This window comes from Suncus etruscus, chromosome 17 (assembly GCF_024139225.1).
Source record: "Suncus etruscus isolate mSunEtr1 chromosome 17, mSunEtr1.pri.cur, whole genome shotgun sequence".
Lineage (NCBI taxonomy): Eukaryota > Metazoa > Chordata > Mammalia > Eulipotyphla > Soricidae > Suncus > Suncus etruscus.
The window spans coordinates 32,223,037-32,244,150 of NC_064864.1; the positions used below are offsets into that span (position 1 = coordinate 32,223,037).

Sequence of the window (21,114 nt, forward strand, 5' to 3'; positions counted from 1 at the left end):
TAAATAATTAAAAAGAAGGTTTACCTGCACTCTGGCTTCTGTGAGGTTTATTTTCATGGCTAGCTCTTCTCTGGTGAAGACATCGGGGTAGTGCGTTTGGGCAAAAACTGCTTCCAGTGCTTCTAGCTGGTAAAGGAAAAATATTTACTGGTGAGGCATTGTGGCTAGGTAAGAGGAAGCAAATGCATCTTGAACATTTTCTATGGGTGATGAGGAAGTACTTTCACAGGAAAAAAAATAGAGGTAGAAGAGAGAGAGAGAGCTCTTTGAAAAGATCCCACAGAATTAAAATTTCAACCGCTGATGTCTTATAAGATGAGACTTACTAAAAACCTCAGTGCTCCCTTAAGAAACAGAAATAAGTCAAGAGATACAAGTACTTATATGCATTTACATTTAAATAAGTGTACGGGAAAGAAAATCTAGAAGCACCTTCAGGTTGCCAGGTTGTGTGAGTCCCACAGAAACTATCTGGGGGCTTTGAGTCACCGCCTGACTGCTCCAGTCAACTGCAGGAGTAAGAAAAATCCAAGGGAAGGAATCCAAATTTCAGGAACTAAAATGTCAGGATTATAGCAATAGACCTTTCATTAACAGTCAGCAGCACCTTCTACAAATCAGTCCTTTCCTTAGGTCCTGGTTTTCTTATCTCTATACTAGGGATCAGAACATCTGACTTGCCTTCTTCAAAGGGTTATTTCAAGGTTCAAATGATATTGCTGATATAGAAATGTTCCCAAAACCATCAACCTAAGACAATTGGGAGCAGATCATTATGTTTCTTCACTTGCTATCCGAGACCATAAGGTCAAAGTCATCTGCTCTCTCCCAGAATTGAGATTTAAATTGTTTGAGAAAGCAGAAAGGCTCAGTTGGCCTTATTCTAAAAGATATAGGATTCTGCTCTTCTCCTCCATTTTCTCTCTCTCATTCTCTCTCTCATTTCTTCTTTCTCTCATATCATTACCTGCTGCAAAGTGAATGTGGTTCGGTTCCTGCGCTGTTTTCTGCGTAAAAATCCATCATCGAAATCTCCCGTAGAGTGGTTGCCAAAGGGTGCAGTACCTGCTGAGGACAAACTATATCAACCTGAGAGGCTGTCCTCACGCTGAACCTCAGATACACATAAAACTTAAAGGAACCCATTCATTGCCCCCAGAAGGAGCTCAGTCTACCCAAAAGTATCATTTTCTTTTCTAATTATCAGACAGAAGCCATCTTTTTGATGGCCTCATCCTTTCTCTCTCATAATAGCCTTCAACTTTAGCCCAACTATGCTACATTCATGCCCTGGATGGCAACCCTACATCCCAACACCAAGTATATGTCCGCTTTTCATGAAATTCTGGACTCTGGTTTAGGGTCACTGACTTGAATTAGGGTCTTATCGATCTGTCAGCTCACATCTGCATCTCTGTCCACTGTTTCTCATAACCCTAGTTCTTATTCTTTAAGAGAATTTTGTCTCCCTTTACTGGCCTGGGACTTTACTTTCTCCTATTTCTATTATTAAGACTGGTACTGAGGGAGAATAGAAAAAAAGGGAGTGATTCTTTTTCATAGTGTTCTTCTGGAACTTCAGGGCACAAGGAGGTAAGAAGTTTATAAATGAATATTAATTACCAGTGGTCACAGCTCATCAGCACCATAGTGGTTCTGTTATAGAGATGTCATTTACCAAGAGATCTGCACCACTATCAGCTGCCTTGAATTCCCAGCAGACTATTACAGGATGGCCCTTGAAAGGGCATCTCACCCATTGGCCAACCTTCCACCTCCCTGAAGAGAAAAAAAAAAGGTGGGGAACAGCTTGCTTTCCACTGTCTTTCCTGCAGCCTCCAAAACTTGTCTATCAGCCAAAACAGAGTTTAGCCCCAAATGTATATTTAAATCATTTTCCAAATGTGCACCATTTACTTGACAGTCCACAATGGCTTCTTAGGAAAACAAATGATCAGGTTCCTATTAGCCAGTGAATGCTGAACCTCACATGGACTGTAATCTCAGAATCACTGTATATTTGGCCTTACAAGCAGGCAACTCCACTGCCCAGACATTATCCTTCAGAAGGACCTCTGCTCCAAAGATTTATTTGAGCTTTCAAACATTCTGTTTAGTGAAGTCAGACTTCCTTTACTAAATAAAAGTCTTCCACTCTATCTTCCAATCCAGTTACATTATTATTCAAAACTCCAGGTCAAAATATTTCACTCAAGCTCATTGGAAGCTTAAAAGGACAGCCTCAAAGCAATCTCATTCCATTATTTTAGGGGAACCAAAGTGCCTCCTTCAAAATAAAGCCCTTGATTTTGAGGAAAGAATTAGCCTCTACCCTTGACTATCACAAGCAAACTCAGTGTAAATGTACCTGCTTATCCCTATTTGTTTCACTGCATATTTTATGTGCATAATATTTTTAAAGTTAAGGTCTGTATCATTTGAAATACTAAAAATTCGGGCAGTTCATGGAATTTATAAAAATAAAGATTGGCAGAAAGAGGAAACTAAAAGAGGCGCCTTTTCCTTAAAAATAAAGTGCCTGCAATGCTATAAAATGGTAACTTTAATGATAATTAAATCAGACCAATGAAGTGACTACTATTTTCACCATTTTGGTAGGGGAAAAGGTGTCTAATGATATGCAGTATAAACAAGAATGCAATAATGTGCACTCATTCATTGCTTACAGGGATGTCAATTGGTGCAGTCTTATTAAAAGGTAATTTAGCAATTTCTATTAAAAAATTTCAGTGAACACACAGGTATTATGTCTGTGAATATACTTATAAAGTTTGACAAATTAGAGAGAGATGTTCCCAGGAATGTAATAAGAAAAAAAATTGAAACAAGTTACGTGACCATTGGTAAGCACTTTCTACACCCATCTGATAGTATAATCTGAATATCTGTAAATACTAATGGGGAACAATCCCCCAAATATATACTGTGCTGTAAAAAAGATTATGTCCTAGAGATGTAATTAAGTAGAGTATTTGACTTCACTCTTAAATGGAACAGCAGCATAATCTCAGCACAAATAAGGTATAACAAATATGTAGAAAAGGGTACAAGAAATGGTTAAAAAATGCTTTTCTTGAAGGTATAGAATAACCAACAATAAGGATATTTTTAGGAAAAGACATATAGCTAAAAAAAATTTAAGGATATTTTTAGGAAAAGACATATAGCTAAAATGTTTTCTTTTCAACTTTAAGTTTCTGTTTCATGTGACTTCCCTAAGTGGGTAGTCTATGTCTTACTTTTTAATTTAATCTTTAACATGATATAAGTGGCTAAATTAGAAGTCATGTTCTCCTTTTGTCCTTATTCTTCTCTAGATTAATAGAAAATAAGGTAACTTAAACAGATAGGCTCTAATGAGACATTGGATTCCAAAGATCCTTTCCAGCAGATCCTCTCTTCCATAGCAACACCAGTGTAAAACAAAATCCCATTTTTTTCAAACTGTCTTGGAAACACATCCCAGGGGATGAAAAGCTTCTCAAAGTGATATCTCCTGGGCTCCTGATCATAACATACAGAATAAGTGACAAGCTGGAACTGGACTGAGCATAAATGAGGGCAACGCGCAGCCCTGTGGCTGGAAAACTGCACCAGGCCTTTCCCAAAGTGACCTCTGTAGTTCATACCACACACAGGCCTTTTGCTAAAACAACATGGGCAGCTCATCACCTGCTAAATTACCAAACTGCACCTTCCTTTTGACCAGAGGATGCCAGAAGTTAGTCACTTCCAAAAGGAGGGTTCAGAAGTCTACCCACCAAGAAAGAGAGGGCCTTCTCCAGGCCCTGGGAGACATATAGACAGTAGACTACTCAGACCTTTTCAGAATATTCATCAGCATGGGTCTTGAGAGGTGAAAGGAGGTGAGAGGTAGGTGGGGATGGCCTTCCCTTCTTAAGAGCCCTAATACATCAGGCAGCACTTAAAGGCAGATCCTCACTAATCTTTTTCAAAAGTCCAACTGCATTCCTAAAAAACCCAAGGAAAAAACAAAAGCAAACTTTCTGAAATCCTGGCCTGTTGAGGTGCACGCAGCTCCCAGTCCAGAGAAGCCAAGCCAAGTTGTCAACATTCCTGATTGTCTCAGGTACCCAGTGTTCACATCGCTGTTTGCCCTTGTTCTAGGATTCTCCGAGTTTCTTAGCCTCCCAGAATTCTCTTACTTGACAAATAAACCACAGGCTGGGTTGTCCAAACCAGTCCAGCTCTGCTGCCATCACGGTTCTGTTATGGAGGTCCTAGAAACTCATGGCTAAAATACTGCTGAGATGGAAAGAGAATCTTAAGTGTGGCTTCCCATGTGCCCTGCTGCACACTAATCTCCCATATGGAGGGACAAGCCCTAAAGATGTCCCATGGGGAGAAGGAGACACCAGAGATGTTCTTCTGCCCTCCCTCAACATCTCACGGTCCCTGTACAGAGATCACCCACCAGAAACATTGAAACAAAATTTCTTCTAAGGAAATTTAGAAAGGTTCCAAGCCCCAAATCCCAGCCACTGGATGGTCCCTTGAGACTGGGGAGCGGTTGGCATTTGGGGTCAGGAGCTCAGTGACCAGTAAGGAGCTTACCAGTGCATTCTGGCTGCTGAGTGCAGGGCAATCTGGCACTGGATTTGGGGACATGAAAGCACCAAATCAAGACCTTTACCAGTACCCTCAAGCACCCCACCCCGCACTCCATCTAATTCAGCCCTAGAGATAAGGTGTTTGTTGAACCTCTCTCTTTGGCGGTGCCGGCTCAGGACTATGCAGGCCACTCCCTGGTCCGCTGTGGCTTTTCAGGGATGTTTGCAAAATGCCTTGAAAGATTGATGTGGCCCTCTGGGCGGGGGAGCCCCGATTAAAGGCGTGACACCAGCATCTGTGCTGGGAGCACCCGAGAGGTCCCTGGGGCACGCATCGCCCGAGGCCCCCGGCGGGTCCAGACGGAGAGGGAGGTGGGAGGCAGGTGGCGACAGTGAGGGAGGCTTGGAATGGGATCGGGAGGGGAACCGGGGTGCCTCTACCCACTGCCCTAAGGCTGCACCCCTCGAGGGTTGAGGAAACTCAACCACAGGCCAGACTAGCTAGCTGCTCCCGGGCCTTTCCCGGTCAGCGCCTTTGCAATGGGAGCTGGCTTGGCGCAGAAGCTACTCACCCTCGAGCTGGGGCGGACAGTGGAAATAAAACATCGCCGACGGCCTGGAGATGCGGGAGGGCGGCCGTCAACCGGACTGGGGTTCGAAGTTCAGGCCTGGATGCAAAGCAAGCGTCGATAGAGCCTAAGTCTGGATTTGCCTGTGCCCCGACCTGGCCCTGGAGCGCACACAGCAATGCCCTCCTGGAAAAAAATAAATAAAATAAAATAAAATAAAAAACCCTTTCCCAGGGCCCAAAGACCGCTGGGGGGGACTTGAGGGAAGAGAGAGCTGCAACCTCTCAACCTAACACCCCGACACCCCCTACAAGCAGTGCGGTTCTGGGTTCCCAGGCAGCAGTTCTCCTTGCCGGTACCCACACTCGCGGAGTTTGGATCCCGGCTCTCGGGGCTCTCGGCCTCCAGGCCAGAAGTGGGGTCCGGCGAGCGCTCAGGTCAAATGCACCGTTAGAAAGCCCCGGCCGGCCCGGAAGGCTGCAGAGCCACAAGGCTGGGATCCCGGGAGTCGAGCTTGGGGTTCGGCCAGCCAGGCGGACGGACGGACCTCGGTGAGCGGCTGGCGAGGGCGGCCGGAGCAGCGAACCGCTCGGGTGCGCACGGCAGGGTCGGCTGGAGGCGAGTGGGGTTCGGCGCGGCTGGCGCCCGCAGGACCCCAAAAAGTGAGTCTAGAAGTGGCCAGATGTCTTACTGTCTTGTCTACAGCGCGCGCCGCCACTCAGCACTCGCCTTTATAATCTCACGCATAATTGGCCTTAATCTGATTATTTCCAGCGCTGTCTACAGCGAGTAACTTGGATAGGTCTATTGGGCCTTACAAATGGCCCACGTGGTGTTAAAAAAAAAAAAATAACCCGTCATTTCTCAGCAAACATCGGGAATGTTTTTTTTTTTTTTAACCTCCTTTCTTTTCCAAGAGACGCGAGCCTCGCTCCCAACACCCTCCCCTTCCCCAAAGGCATTATTTTTTCTCAACATCCACCCCGCCCCCCGACTCCAGTTTTCCCTCGGACTCCAACCTTCTTTTCTCCGCGAGAGCCTGGCTTTTGGGCTCGGCCTGGCGACTCCCGGGCTGCTCGCGACTCGACAAAGCGCAGCTAATTGTCGCCACTGGATGGGTTTTGGGGGGACTCTTTGCACACGGCTTCCCTTTCCAAGCGACCGTACAAAAGGAAAGTTTGATTTTGTTCTCAGCAAGGGGTCCCTGAATTTATGTTCGCTTCTCCAGGCAAATGATATGCGGTGGGACCCTTCGCAATTACTTTTAAAATGCATCCGAGGCAGACACTCAGTGGAGAGAGACCGCCCTTCCCTCTGCCTGGGTGAAAATTAAACTCTAAAGTGCCGGGCTGAAATTTTCAAGTCAGGGGCGCAGGATTGGATCAAATCACATAAACTGCAAAAAAAGCAAGTCTAATGGTGCATAATTGGTTCTGTAATAGCATTACACCAGGATAATAGCCCGTTACGGCCCCCTGCACTATTAAGTGCTTCCCTGGCGGAAAGCCTTTATGATATTAAAGGGGGAATATAATGATATTTTGGTTATTAAATGCGTGTAATTAATTTATGCACCACTGAAAATAAAGTTGGTATTATGACCCACTCAAGATGCATCCTAAGATGCAAGTCAGACAACTGTTGATAAGTTCTGGTTGTCTGTGTTTCGTCTAGACTGCTGATTTTATTTTGGGACGATGGCTTCTTGGACAGACTGCAGAAATTGAATATTTTATAAACATTCTAATGCCGCTTTCGGGATCCAGCGGTGGGGTCGGGCCCCTGCACCGGGGAATCCAGCTTTGATCTTAAAGACACAGTGCGTTGCAAACAAAAGGTCTGGCGTGTCTACACGTGGACTCGCAGCGAGCGAGGCGAGTGCAAGGGAAGCGTACCCCGACTTCGACCCGCTCCTTGACTCCGATTGCACCAGAAGGAAGACGACGAGGCTCCTCTCGGCCCAGGCTCTTGGGGAAGGAAGCAAGTCGGGGGGGCGCGGAACCCGTCGGCGGCCCCTTCTGGACTCAAGACAGCCCAAAGCTCGGGGAGTCGACCGGACACGCGAAAGAACTGTCGCTCAAACTCCGGGTGTTTTCTGTGCGGGGATGCGAGAGAGATAACGGTGCCTCCGAAGCTCCAGCCTCCGGGAGTCCAGGATGCGGGCCAAGCGAGCTGCACCCCAGCAGGCCCAGGAGGCGAGTGTGCCGGCAGGCCCGGCCAGATGGGGCAGTTGAGAACACGGGTTTCCGTGACTTTTAAAGGGACTTACTGGAACCACAGAGGCGATCCGCATCATCCAGTCCTGGCTAACAGGCTCAGAGCGCGCACTGTGTGTGGTTCTCTAGAGCCTTTTGCAAGTGCCCGCTTTTCCCCAGACTCTCCCGGGTCTGCCCCTAGTCCTGGCCGGCTGCTCTGCGCTGAAACCAGAACAGAAGCGCTGGGCTCGCAGAGCCAAAGTTGCTTTAGACGCACCTGAGTGTCTTAAGAGGGAGCCCGGAGCCGTTTTGGGCCCCAAATCCAAAGAGGCCCAAACCCTTCTCAACTCCTGATTCCTGGCATCTGCTGAAGCAGGTTCTGATTTTCAGAAAAAGAGATAGAAAGAGAGACGTCCGGGGTGCTGGGCTAACTCCCAGCTCTGCCAGAGGGCGGGCAGCGCTCTCCCCGCCTCTCCAGGCTGGCTAGAACCCTTTTGACCGCGGCGCCCGTTCCCCGCCCTGCAGCGGAGCCCGAAAAGGGTCTTTGGGGCCCGGAGGCGCCTTCTGGGGTTGGGGTGCTTTTCCTGCAGCCAAAGCGCCTCGCGCGATGTCGGGATCCTGAACCTTCCAGGAGCCCAAACCCTGATCCCCTCCCAAACTTATGCGGGATATGCACTCGGGGTTCTCAGCAGGGTCCCGAACTCTAGGCTCAGCAACCCAGAGCTCGGTTCCAATCCTAGGACTGAACCGGGAAGGGACCCGCGGTTGGCCAACAGCCGCTTCCGCTGGGTCCCTCCCTGCTGGTCCTGTCCCCCGAGCGCGTCCCCGACGGCACTGCCGGCCCGGCCCCTAGAAAGCACTCACCTCGCCCGCCTAGAGTCGGAGCTGGTCGGGCACCCTGGGCCTCGGCTCGGCCCGGCGTCCTGCTACCCGAACCGCCGTGGCCACTCTTGCGCCTGTTGGCAAAACGGCAAATCCGCAATCCACCCAGCTGCGGTGGAAAGGAAAGGCTGCAACAAACTTTGACCAAGCCAACCCCCCAATCCCTCTTCCGATGGTCTCCCACCCTTGGTCAGGAAGAAGGTGAATAATAATGCATTCACTATCACATATATACACACACACCCAAAGGGCGTTAGTAACGAAAAGGTTATTTTTTTCCCCTTAATTCTGGTGCGGTGTGCGGTAAAATGAATTTTGCAATTAACCAAATCCACCGATCTGTCCCGCTTGGACACTGATAATTTACAATCTAAAAGTGTACTTTCTTTATCTAAAGACCAAGGTGACTCCTTTTAATTTTCTCTAACCTCTTTACACTTGATGTTCACCAGACACATAATGTTAATTGGCTTCATATACGGATCATCAGTTTAATGAAGAAATAAATCCTATGTTGCTTTATGTTTTAACAGTGATTGCTTTAATGAGGAATGTGACGTGTTCCAAAAATCAAAGCTGCAGGAGACACGAGGGGTGCAGGAGAGATTAGAGGAGGTTTCTGTCAAGGCGGAAGTGCTGATTTAAAGTTAAAACCATTCACATTTCAAGACTCTGCTGTCGCCCACCTCAATCCCACCTGGGTTGCCTCCTGCCTCTGCAAGGAAATACTTCTGTGGCTAATCCTCAATGTTTCTTCGCTCCATCTCTGATATAGAGCGGCTGCAAAGTGCCTGTTTCCTTCAAGAAATAATTTTCTGTTTACTGACCAGGAGGACTGTTACTTTGGCTCCTGTCTAACAGAACAATGAGGAGCCAGAGCAGAGTGGAGAGTTCAACTTTCAAGGTTGTTCCACTTTCAAAACAATCAAGTGGGGAGACAGCACCAATACACCCTCAGATTTGTGTGTAGCTACTTCAGAGGCAGCTCGGAGCTAGGAAGCAGAACTAGAGAGAAAAGCAGCCTTTGCTCTAAAATACGGACAGTTCAGCCTTAGGCCAAATGGGCTACTTTCCTTGCCTGCAGAGGATCCCATCTGGGTGATAGCAACACTGCACCTCTCCCCAGGAGAATAAGTTGTTTTCTCAAAGGGTTATTTGATTTTTCTAATGATAAGCCTTCTGTGAAGAAAGAACTGTCATGTCAAAAACAGTAAGGAGTGATAATAAAATGCTGGAAGTTGGAACATCTATGCTTGCAAGCTCCAAATGGTCTTTCGGTAATTATGAGTTATTTTAAATGGATTCTTAAGAACTTCAAATCCTCAGGAAATGAAGGCTGTGAGTTAATAGAGTTAATGGAGTCAAACTCCATACATGGTATATATGTCTTGGGATTTTCTCAGTTTTAGAAAAATGAGGAAAATATTTGAAGATGTCATTGTCAACCTCTAATAAACCCAAATATATGGATACATCCGTGGAACTGGACCTCTCTCTCCATGGGCTCTGAAGCCATTTTCTAACTTCCCTCTTAAAACTTCTTTGGCAGAAATTATTTAAATAAACATGGTTATTAACCCCCCCCCCCACATGGGGTAAAACAATCAAATAATTTCATGTTTAGAGGAACATGCTGAATTCCTAAGTGTGATTTGGGAAGGGTCTGATAATTTACAATGCTGTTTGGTTGTTGCTATTAATTTAGGGGAAGGAGGTGTTTGGGGCCACACCTGGCTTACTCCTGGCTACTGTGCTAAGGAATCATTTCTGAATGTGTTAAGGGGACCAGATGTAATATTGGGAATCAAGCCTGGGTCAGCAGCATACAAGGCAAATGCCTTAACCACTCTAGTATCTCTCCAGCTCTTGTTATTAATTTTTAAAGCCCTCCATGGTGTAACTCCAGGCAGCAATGTAGCTTCCCCCAAGAAGTTAAGAGTTTATATACGGTCAGAACAGACATCCCCCCCCTCCACCATCTCTCTACTTGCCAGCAAATCTATTGCCATTTTGTAGTTTTAGAAATAATCAAGAAGACTTGGATGAGCTAAACATGATAGAATGGGAGTGGGGATAGCAGCCAATTGAAATTCCAAAGAAATTTCATAGGTAACTATGAATAGAAATAGATCTATATCTATAGATAGACACATATACTTTTTATTATCTTGTAAATCCTCCATCATTCATTACTCTCTATCATTTACTGTCATGTAAAAATAATAGCAACTCCTTAATGTGAGCCAGTTCCCAAAACTTTACCTGTGGTGGTGGTCACAGAGCAAATTGTATTTCCACATGGATTCTGGGTAATTTTATGGCTCAGCTTAAACTCAAGGTAGCCTAAACTTCACAGGGGAAGACATCTTAGAAAAGCTCACTGTCTGCAGAGTCTGTGCCAGTGGAACTTTGTCTAGTATGCACCTGTCCTCATGAGATGGGTGAGGTTGAGCAAGTTATCTGCTCTGTAAGGAACAATGTGATTCCTGCCTAGATCAAGTGCTAGGGAAGATTTCAAAATAGTGGTAGAGGATGTTGAGGGTGGTGAAATTATTCTCTATAATAGTACAATGGTAGGGAATAGGTCATTATATTTTTGTCAGACTTGGGTATGCTACCTGAAAAAGGAACTAACCCTGTTATCAGGCAATGAGCTCTGGGTAGCTGATGTTACAAGGAAGGTTTATCGATGGTAACAGATGTTCCTTCCACTAGGGATGCTGACAGTGTAAAAGGCTGTATGTGTAAGGCTGTGTCAAACTCTTTGAACTTTCTGCCCAGTTTGTGTGTGTGTATGTATGTGTATGTGCAACAACTTTTCTTGAAAAAAAAAACGTTAAGTCTAAAACACTATATGACTGCAACTATTAGCAATAGCATTATTAGTCATGGTGCCTAAAATTTTAAAATAGTTCTCAATAAAATTAGTCTATTCAAAAGTGAGGGATGTGATCTAGCAATAGAATATATGTCTAATATATGTGAAACTCTAGGTTAAAATCCCAACACCAAAATAAATAAATATAATCTATATTTCAAAATAACCTATTGTAAAAATCAATGTCCAGCATATAGCAAACGCTCAGTAAACACTCAGAACACAATGCAAATATTTATCATTATTGCTGTTTTGTCATTGCTACAGCCTACTAGGATTTCACATTTTGGGGGAGATGATACCCTGCTTAGATGGTACCCTACATAGACACCATCCTTCTCTGGCTGTCTCTGGTGCCAAAGTACCTCTCTCTGAAGAGGTTCCTCTTCCTACTTATTTACTAGTCTGTCATGTTTATTACTATCATTTCCCCCTTTTTTATAATTCATTGACTGGTTTGTTGAGCTTTATTCAGTCCACGGCTATTTATGATATCTAAATTAAGAACCTTTGAGTTATATAAGAGATATTTTATAAGGCCAACAGAACATTTTTGTAACTTCCAACTAATTACCTTAAGGCTCAATATGTCAACCCAACTTGGCCACAGTCTCCCCTGTTCTACACTGTTTTCCTCCTGATCTCTACTCACATTTATCTAACATCTCTTTCTAGTTTCTGCAAGCATTGGATCTTTCTATCTCTGAAGTAAATTCTGTGTGATTATACTATAAATCCCATTATGATACTAATAATGATTTCTTCTTGTCAAATGTTCAGATAGAAAAGGGTATATTGAGGGGCCAGAGTACAGCATGTAGGACATTTGCTTTGTATGTGGCTATTTCTGGTACCATTCTTGGTACCTCGTATGGTCCCTCAAGCCCATAAAAAGCAATACCTGAGTGCAGAGTCAGGAATAAGCCCTGAGTATCACCATATATGGCTCCAAAACAATAAATAAACAAACAAATAGATAGACAAATAAAAGAGTGAGGAAAGAGTATATTGAAGACCAAGTCTATAGCGTCTGTAGTTTTAAAATCAAGTTCTAAATTACACTGAGAACTATCATAATAAAATGTGACTGAATGAGGGAAGTAGAAAGCCTGCCTAGAGTACAGGCCTGTGTGGGATGGGGAGGAAGGACACTTGGGATATTGGTCATGGGAATGTTGCACTGGTGAAGGATTTTATATATATATATATATATACACACACACACACACACACATATATATATATATAGATATATATAGATATATATTAAAAAAGAAAAGAAAATATAAGGCCTCCCAATTCTTACCACAGGCTATGTTCTTTACACTGACTGTATAGAAAGAGGAGGTACAGTAAATGCACCCCATATACACCTCAACCCAGGCCCTTTGCCTGGTCTGTATTGTGAATTGGGGGACAAAAAAAAGAATCAAGTTCAGTTCATCTCAAGAAATTCTTCTTATGGTATGTGAGGTGCAGGGGTCACAGGTCTTAATTCTTGGCCTCAGGAGCCAATCCCTAAAGGTTCTTGCTTGGAAAAATAAGATGTGTTATTAGGGAAGAAGGAAACTTGCACCATCTAATACCACACCAGAAGACACTGGAGTCACTAGATCTTTCCTTTATGGCCTTAGATTGTATCTTAAGAGGGCAACTCTGAATTCAGCCAACAGAAAGTTGAAGAAAGGGATCTATTGCTATTTTGTAGTTTTAGAAATAAGAAAACTTGGATGAGCTAAACATGATACAATGCGAGTGGGGATAGCAGCCAGCTGAAATTCCAAAGAAATTTCAATGGTGACTATGAATAGAAATAGATCTATATAGAGATAGATAGACAGATACATATGCATTTTATTATCTTGTAAATTCTCCATCATTCATTACTCTCTATCATTTACTGTCAGATAAAGAATCATCCTCCCACTGCTCCACAGTCTCTTCTATGTTCCCTTTATTCAGGTTTTTATGTGAAGTACAGGGCCTGTGACAAGGCTCAGATCAGCCTTCAGTCTCCTATTTCTCAGTTTCAGTTGCAATGAGAATGCTAAGATGCCAGATCACACATCTGTCTGGGATTCATCCACCAGTGCATCTGAAGAATTCAGTCTTCACCCCTGACAGTCAAGAAGACTCTGGTGGCTTGACTCAAGTTACTGACTCATAGGAAAAAGTAATAAACTTTTCGTTGGTAAGTCCTGCTGACTGTTGTGAAAGAGATAATAATGAATTGCTAATAAGAAAATAAAATCAATCCAAGAACATTTTAAATAGGAACCAACCAAAAATAGAAAAAAAATCTCAGTGTTCTCATCACAATGATCTCAACAAACCTCTAGGGAAAATAGCTATCGAAGTGAGTCTTCAGTATAAAACAGTACTCCAAAAGAATGAAATGAAAGAGTTAAAACAAATTAAAAGTAGAAGTGGGGAGATGTCTATTTAGGGAGCTTATAATATACAAGCAAGGGATTGGAGAGATAGTACAGCCAGGAAGGCACTTGCCTTGTGTGAGGTTGACCCAGGTTCAATTCCCAGCATGATATCTGGTCTCTTCAACACCACAGAGAGTGATCCCCTAAGCACAGAGCCAGGAGTAAGCTCTAACACTGATGTGTGTAGCTCCTAAACAAACCAAAATAAAGAAAGATAGCAGTACTGGAATCAAACCTCCTGTCCAAAGCCGAAACAGTCGGTTTTATGGTGTGTGTGTGTGTGTGTGTGTGTGTGTGTGTGTGTGTGTGTGTGTGTGTGTGTGTGTTTCTGTTTGGGGTACACCAAGTGATGCTTGGAGAAGCCTATTTCCAGTGGTGATCACAGGATTATGCGAGGATTGAATTTAGGCCTCTTACCTACAATGCAACGTTCAGCGCTCTGAGCTCACTCCCTTTTTAAATTAATTGTTTTTATCTTTGTTTTCTTCTATTTTTTTTAAATCTTCCCTCCCCTTTTTATTTTGGTCCCCATGGTCCTAGAGATTGAAATGAGTCCCACCCTTTACCATGGCACCCACAGCTTCAAAGACAGTTTGGGGAAGTAGGGAAAGAGAAAGAGGAGAGGGAGAGTATTAGTGCATCTACAAATGTGCCAGGGACTTTATTTGAGAAACCAGCCTTGCAAGCAAGGTCAGTGCTTGCAACTGAGCTCTCTAGAGACCTTGCAATGCCTCTTCAATAAGACACGTTTGCCCTGAAACTAAATCATTGTCCATTGTACCCATGCTAAGTACTTAGTAAATGTGTGGGCTTTGTTGACTAGAATTATTGAGAGAATAAAATGGTTGCTACATGAGTGATTAGCAAACTCAGTGAAAGTCTCTTTCTAGTAGATTTGAATTCTATATAAAGCTTTGCAGTGGAAAGGGAATGGTTTACAATCAGGCAACTCTGAAGTCACAATTGGCTTCTCTAATCTTTTCTTGTCTACCGAGTAGGATTGGGATTATTACACATTCATTCACACACACACACACACACACACACACACACACACACACACACACTCTCTCTCTCTCTCTCTCTCTCTCTCTCTCTCTCTCTCTCTCTCTCTCAGCTGCTACCTCTCCTGCTATCCACTGTCTGGTTCTGCTGGTGACCTGGTGCTTTCCATAGACAGAACTTGAATGTGCATGCAACTTTGCCCATTATAGAAGCCGGACCCTTGTCATCTGCTCTGCTCTTGTTGGCTGCAGTATCGCCCAAAAGTGGACTCTCAAAACACATTTAAATCACAACATATATATTTATTGAATGAGTTGACTGGTATCTGAGCAAAACTGGCACAGGCCTTTCCCACCACTCAGGCTTGTCATCTAACTGCCCACACAACCCTTCAGGTCAGCCTGGTGAGGATAAGGATTCAGCACAACAGAAGGCCTCAGCACTTACTGTTCCACCATTCATTTCTTCATTCATTCCCCATATAGCACAAACCTCTGACCACGTAACATTCAGGTTTGGATTTATAAGACCCCAGAGTCTAGTAGGCTGGTATGTCAGAGAACTGCCTCAATTCATTGCAAGGATGGGGGCTTTCCAAAGCAAGATTTCTAGCAACAGGCTGCTCCCCTGGAGGAGTCCAGTGGTCTGTGGGTTCCTCCAATCTTAAGTGGCTGGTAAGGGAGTCTCAGACAGAGTGTGAGCCCAGCTCTGCAGAAAGACAGCAGCAAACATGGCCTTGCTGGGCACTGAAGGTTTTTAGCAACAGTTTTTCCATCTTTTACCTGAATATCCCTCTTTTCTGTCACCACCTTATTCCTTCAATAGTTGATTGCAGAAAACCATGTTTGTTCCCACCCAATGCCACAGGCAAAAGAAATGAATGAGGTTTTTTTTTTGTTTTTATTTTTTTTTTACTTTAAGGTGATAAATACTTTTTCTTCTATTTTTTTAAACTGATATTACATTTCAAGTGAACTAGAAATATCAGAAGGGAAGAGAAGAGAAATCACCAGGTTTAGGAGATTAATCCTGATAGTCTCAGTCCTCAACCTAGTGGCAGCCAAAAGCCTGTGCAAAACTACTTGCATGATACAGCAAGACACAAGGGCAGATCTTTGAACACGGGGGTCCACAGGACACAGTCAGATTCATGAGCCATCAGCACTACACCTTGCAGAGGTGTAGTCCTCTGTTCTCCCAAGATCTCTGGGATGAGTTGAAGTATAAATACTAGTGTGAATCCTGGCCAAGCAATCATCCCTTTTCTCTGGCATCACTAAATGTTGCCAAGGGCTTCAGAGTTCTACAATCAACTACAAGATGGTGCAGGAAGCAGACACTGTGTGCAGACTCCTGAGAGAAGCTCTGGCAGGAGGAGCACCTGGGGCCCACATCTGGCCTGCATTCTGGTGCCCCAGTCATCGAGTGCCTCCTCTGGCTCTACCCTGTGCCATGAGGCTTAGCACAGCGATGGTGAGTCAGGTCAGAAATCCCTCTCACTACTTTCCATATCTCAGATTATCTTACATTCTTTTTCTCATCTGCCAGAGGGAAGTGATTGCCCTCTCAAAAGATGAAGGATTTTAGGAGATGGTAAAATGCTCCCTATAGGTGTGGTGGTTCACAGATGTGGTCTCAATCAAGGAAGTTAAAGGGAGGACTGAATGGGAGAAGGGTTACAGCTTCTACTTCTGTGTTTCTGTCCTATGCCAGCCTCTTCTCTGGCATTATTCTCTCAAATTTCCTCTTCCTTGCCTTCTCTTTCTGTCTCTTCTCCTTTTTCTCTCCTCTCCCCATCCAACCTCTATGTGACAACATTTACAATAACTTTTTTCTATCGAAGGTATTCCTACTTCCTTCTCTGTTCTCACTCCCCCCCAGAGTGTTAGTTTTACACACACAAACACACACACACATATATATACACACACATACCACGTACACACTTTAAGCAGTAAAACTATTTGGATGGTTGGGCCCAGAGAGATAGCACAGCGGCGTTTGCCTTGCAAGCAGCCGATCCAGGACCAAAGGTGGTTGGTTCGAATCCCGGTGTCCCATATGGTCCCCCGTGCCTGCCAGGAGCTATTTCTGAGCAGACAGCCAGGAGTAACCCCTGAGCACCGCTGGGTGTGGCCCAAAAACCAAAAAAAAAAAAAAAAACTATTTGGATGGGATGAGGGCAGAAGTGAAAGACAAAGGAAAGAGAGGAGACGCCCATTTTTCTTAATTTATGAGAGATTGCTGACTTTCATGGAAAGTCTTTTCAGCTTGATTACAATTGATATTGGTTGGGGGCCAATAATAGCATAGCGGGTAGGGCAGGTGTATGACCCCAAGTCTAAATATAATAAAAAAGATAAGAAAAGGAAAAGAAATGATACTAGTTTTACTCCTCACGAGAAAGTCCACCATTATGTACCCACACTTTATTTTACATCTTCCTGCAGAAATGGCCAGGCCCCACAACTAATCTCAAAAAGAACATGATGATACTGAATCTTCCCAGGGAGAATGGCCAGGGCTGAAAACTCTGGGGCTTCTCAGGATAGGGGTAGGCATATTCCCCTTTCTTCCTAATGGCACAGCAGCCCCTACTCACACTCAACACTCTCCAGCATAGAAACAGTCCAGTAGCACAACTGAACCTCATCAAACTATAAAACCTCTAAATATCATATACTGTCAGCCCAGTGGGATGGGAAAGTTGTGTAGATCACCAAGCATTGGACAAAAATGCTCAACTAGCACCAACCAGTTCAATAAATCCTCAAAGACTGTAGTAATATCACTGTGAGATGTAACAACTATAATACATTGACTTTTATGGATCTATTTTTTGATAATCCCATTTGCCTTTGTTGCAACAATATGAAGTAAATTTATTTGTGCTTAGGGAAGCAAGCTTGTAGGGTGGATCGGAAACTGGGAATATTGGTGGAGGAAGGTCACACTGGTGGTAGGATTAGTGTTAGAACATTGAATGCCTAAAACAACTGCATTATGAACAATACAGTGCTATAATAATAATAATAATAATAATAATAATAATAATAATAATAATAATTAAAATAAATGATATTAGTTTTGTTTTTACATTATATCAGTTGTGAAAATAATTGCCACAGGCCCGGAGAGATAGCACAGCGGCGATTGCCTTGCAAGCAGCCGATTCAGGACCAAAGGTGGTTGGTTCGAATCCCGGTGTCCCATATGGTCCCCCATGCCTGCCAGGAGCTATTTCTGAGCAGACAGCCAGGAGTAACCCCTGAGCACCGCCAGGTGTGGCCCAAAAACCAAAAAAAAAAAAAAAAAATTGCCACAATACAACATCGATGCCCATGGCCTGTCTCTGTCATATCTTATATATTTTGGTTTTGTGTTTAGCTTTGTACATGGCTGTACTCAGGGACAAATCCTGGTAGGGACAAGGGGATGGGGATGGGGAAGAAATGGCATACGTGGTAGAAAAGATTGAACCAGATCTTCTGTATGCTAGGCAAGAATTCTCCCAGCCCCTTTTTTTTAACTTTTTACTCCTCACACATTAGAGATTTCTTTGAACTCTGAAGGCACTAGAAGTTATTGGGTTCATGGCTGACTTTCCTTTTATTGTGTTCCTCAGAAAAAAGATGACTAAAGGAAAAATAAATCAGCATGGATTAAATTTTGTTTCTATATAGGTTAATAAGAATAAATTTTAAATCTTTGATAATCTCAAGCCTAAAGATAATCATTATTTATCCTTTTTATAAAATTAACCCATAGCATATATAAATTTATTTGGGGAGGGAAGAGCCACCCCCAGTGACACTCAGGGGTTTCTCCTGGCTATGCTCTCAGAAATTACTCCTGGGTTGGGGAACTATATGGGACTCCAGGAGATTGAACCGCAGTTCGTCCTGGTTCAGCAGCATGCAAGGCAATCACCCTACTACTGCACCATTGCTCCAGCCCCAGTGTCTATGAATTTATTGGACATATGTCTTATATTGTCCAGACCTGGTCTCTTTGCAATATCTTGTACATTTTGTTTTTGTTTTCTGGTCACTCTCAGCACTGCTCAGAGGTCACTCACTCCTGGCAGAATTCAGGGAACAATATGTTGTTCCAGGAATTAAACCAAGTCAACTGCATGCAAGGCAAATATCTTAAATAAGACAAACCAGACATTTTGGGGGACTTTGCTCCATCTCTTCTATCAATTCCCTTATGGCAACTCCCAGCTATGGCCCAAGAGGACTTTTCCCTATTTGTGCACTGCAACCACCAGGGAGGGCAAAAGAAGGGTATGTGCAGGCTGGAAATTTTGTCCAGTGCTACAACACTTGCATGTGTGAACCCTGCCTTGTGTGACCAAAAATAAGTTGTCTCCTCTTCCCAGGAGGGCACATCGCATCCTTGCACCTGTCACCTCTGTGCTCATCCCATCTGCCCTAAAAGTGAACTGTGGGAAGCATTTTTGGTAGCATTGTGAGGAGGTTTAGAATTTTTTTTGTCTTGGTATCCATGTGTTGAATAAATAGGCACTATTATTATAGAAGAAAGGAGAATAAATTTTGGGGCCACACCCAAAAAACTCAGGGGTTACTCCTGGCTATCTTCTCAGAAATAGCTCTTGGCAGGCATGGAGAACCATATGGGACACTGGGATTCAAACCAACCACCTTAGGTCCTGGGTCAGCTGCTTGTAAGGCAAACACCGCTATGCTATCTCTCTAGCCCCAGGAGAATAAATATTGTCAGTATGTGCCACCATTGTATTTTGTTGGGCAGATTACTCTGAGACACTCATATCCCTTTTGTTATTTTTAAAAAATGGTAAGCAAGGGGGCTTGAGCGATAGCACATCAGTAGGACATTTGCCTTACATGCAGCCAACCCAGGACAGAACCCAGTTTGATTCCCCCATGCCTGCCAGGAGTGATTTCTGAGTGCAGAGCCAGAAGTAACCCATGGATGCCACTGGGTATGACACAACTCCCCACCCCCCAAATGGTAAGGAAAAGTGACACATACCTAATAGTGCTAGTTTTTAACTCCTGGCTCTGTACTCAGGAATCACTCCTGGAGCTTTGGTGTGATACTAGGAATCTAACCAGAGCACCCAAATGTAAGTTAACCTTCTCCCTTGTCTTATCTCTTGGGTCCACCTTGATTTCCTTACATTGGGCTATATCCAGTGATATTGGGGTGGGGTTAAGGGAGTCGTATGGACCTGGGGATAGAATTATGGACCTCATTCATCCTAGGCCTAAGAATACCACTTGAGCTATCTCGCTGGTGCCTTCAGATAAGTTTTCACTAGATGAACTGTTTGATCAAAGAAATATCATAGTTTAGATTTCTGAGAATCATTTGATCCAGGATATTGAGTACTGCTACTGAGGCCCCACAAGCCAGGGGAGGGAAAGCTCCAGAAAGATTAATGGATAAAGATGCAGGTTGTGGACCCAAGTCACAATCAGGCAAGGCCCAGAAGAAGGCCCCTGAGTTAGTGATTGCACACTGCAGGAGTAAGCCCTGTCATGGACATGCAGCCAGGACCTTCTTTTCCAAGGAGGGAAAGTCACAAATCCCAGACCTCAGACTGATTGCTGCAGGCTCATCCCTCTGATCCTGGGCCATCCCTTGAATCTAGTGCTTCCTCCATGAATAACTAATAGGGCTCACCACTCACACCTCTGCAGGAAGACCATGCTTCCTGGGGCACAGAAACAGGAAGATGGAAGAAATCAAGGTGGAAAACCCTCAACAACCATTTTTGAGGAGCAAAAAAAGGGTCTCTGTTCAAAGTGCTTCCTGCTCATTCTGTATCCTCATATGAGAGAGCTGCAAAGCAACTAAATACCATCCTCTGATGCTGTTGCTGCTCTCCTGAGGAACTTCCATCCTATCCCACACAGGCACTTGTTTTCACTCAGCGCCAACAACAGCCACCAGGTGGCACCAAATTGCAGGAGTCACTATTTTCCTCAGCTATGCAACCTTCTCACCTGTAGAAAATGGCAGCCTCTCTAGTTTATATGGTGGTGCTGGCCCCTCCTTAGACTCCAGAACAGAAGATTATTCTGAAAATGGGCAAATGGCTGCTGGTTTCTGATGGCTGTTCTCCCCATAGCAAGTGGGCTCCATTCAGGGAGCAGCATAGATGAAGCTAGAAACCTGCCTGAGAAACTCCAATATGGGCTTTCCCAGGAGCCTCTGCAATGGTTCCCTCTGGAGCTAGAGCCTGGAATGTGGGTTTTTATTGCACAAATTCCTAAGGACAAGGTTTACTTTCTGGGCCCCGGGTTTAAGGGCCAGGTTTGCTGGGAGTGTCTAATATGTACTTATGTCAGTTGACTCGATCAGGAAAGCCTCCTGTGAACTCATCTTACCACTTCCATCTGCCTGCCTTTGAACTTGCTCTTCTCCCTGGAAAGGCAATAAAGGCTCTGGCCACCACTTTGATTCTCTGCTCAATGGCATCTCTTTCAGAGTAGAGCTTCAGAGATATTAGGACCTCACTCTCCATCACAGCCCAACACTCTGGCCCCCCTGCCCACCTGCTTTAAT

General features: G+C 44.2%; 1 protein-coding gene and 1 non-coding gene across 2 annotated transcripts in view; one reads left to right on the forward strand and one right to left on the reverse strand.

The window, feature by feature from the left end:
* DRGX (dorsal root ganglia homeobox) overlaps positions 1–5,223 on the reverse strand; it is a 43,059-nt gene extending 37,836 nt beyond the window's left edge. The window contains exons 1-3 of the mRNA XM_049790729.1: positions 5,165–5,223; positions 968–1,065; positions 25–126 (exon numbers count right to left, since the gene is read on the reverse strand). Of these exons, the coding sequence (XP_049646686.1) occupies positions 25–126; positions 968–1,065; positions 5,165–5,198 (234 nt within the window). The 5' untranslated portion in view covers positions 5,199–5,223. The remainder of the gene's footprint in view (positions 1–24; positions 127–967; positions 1,066–5,164) is intronic.
* Positions 5,224–12,405: 7,182 nt separating this feature from the next.
* On the forward strand, positions 12,406–12,538 carry LOC125995571 (small nucleolar RNA SNORA51). The gene has a single exon (XR_007491070.1). It is a non-coding gene; the product is annotated as a small nucleolar RNA SNORA51 (small nucleolar RNA).
* The last annotated feature ends 8,576 nt before the right edge of the window (positions 12,539–21,114 follow it).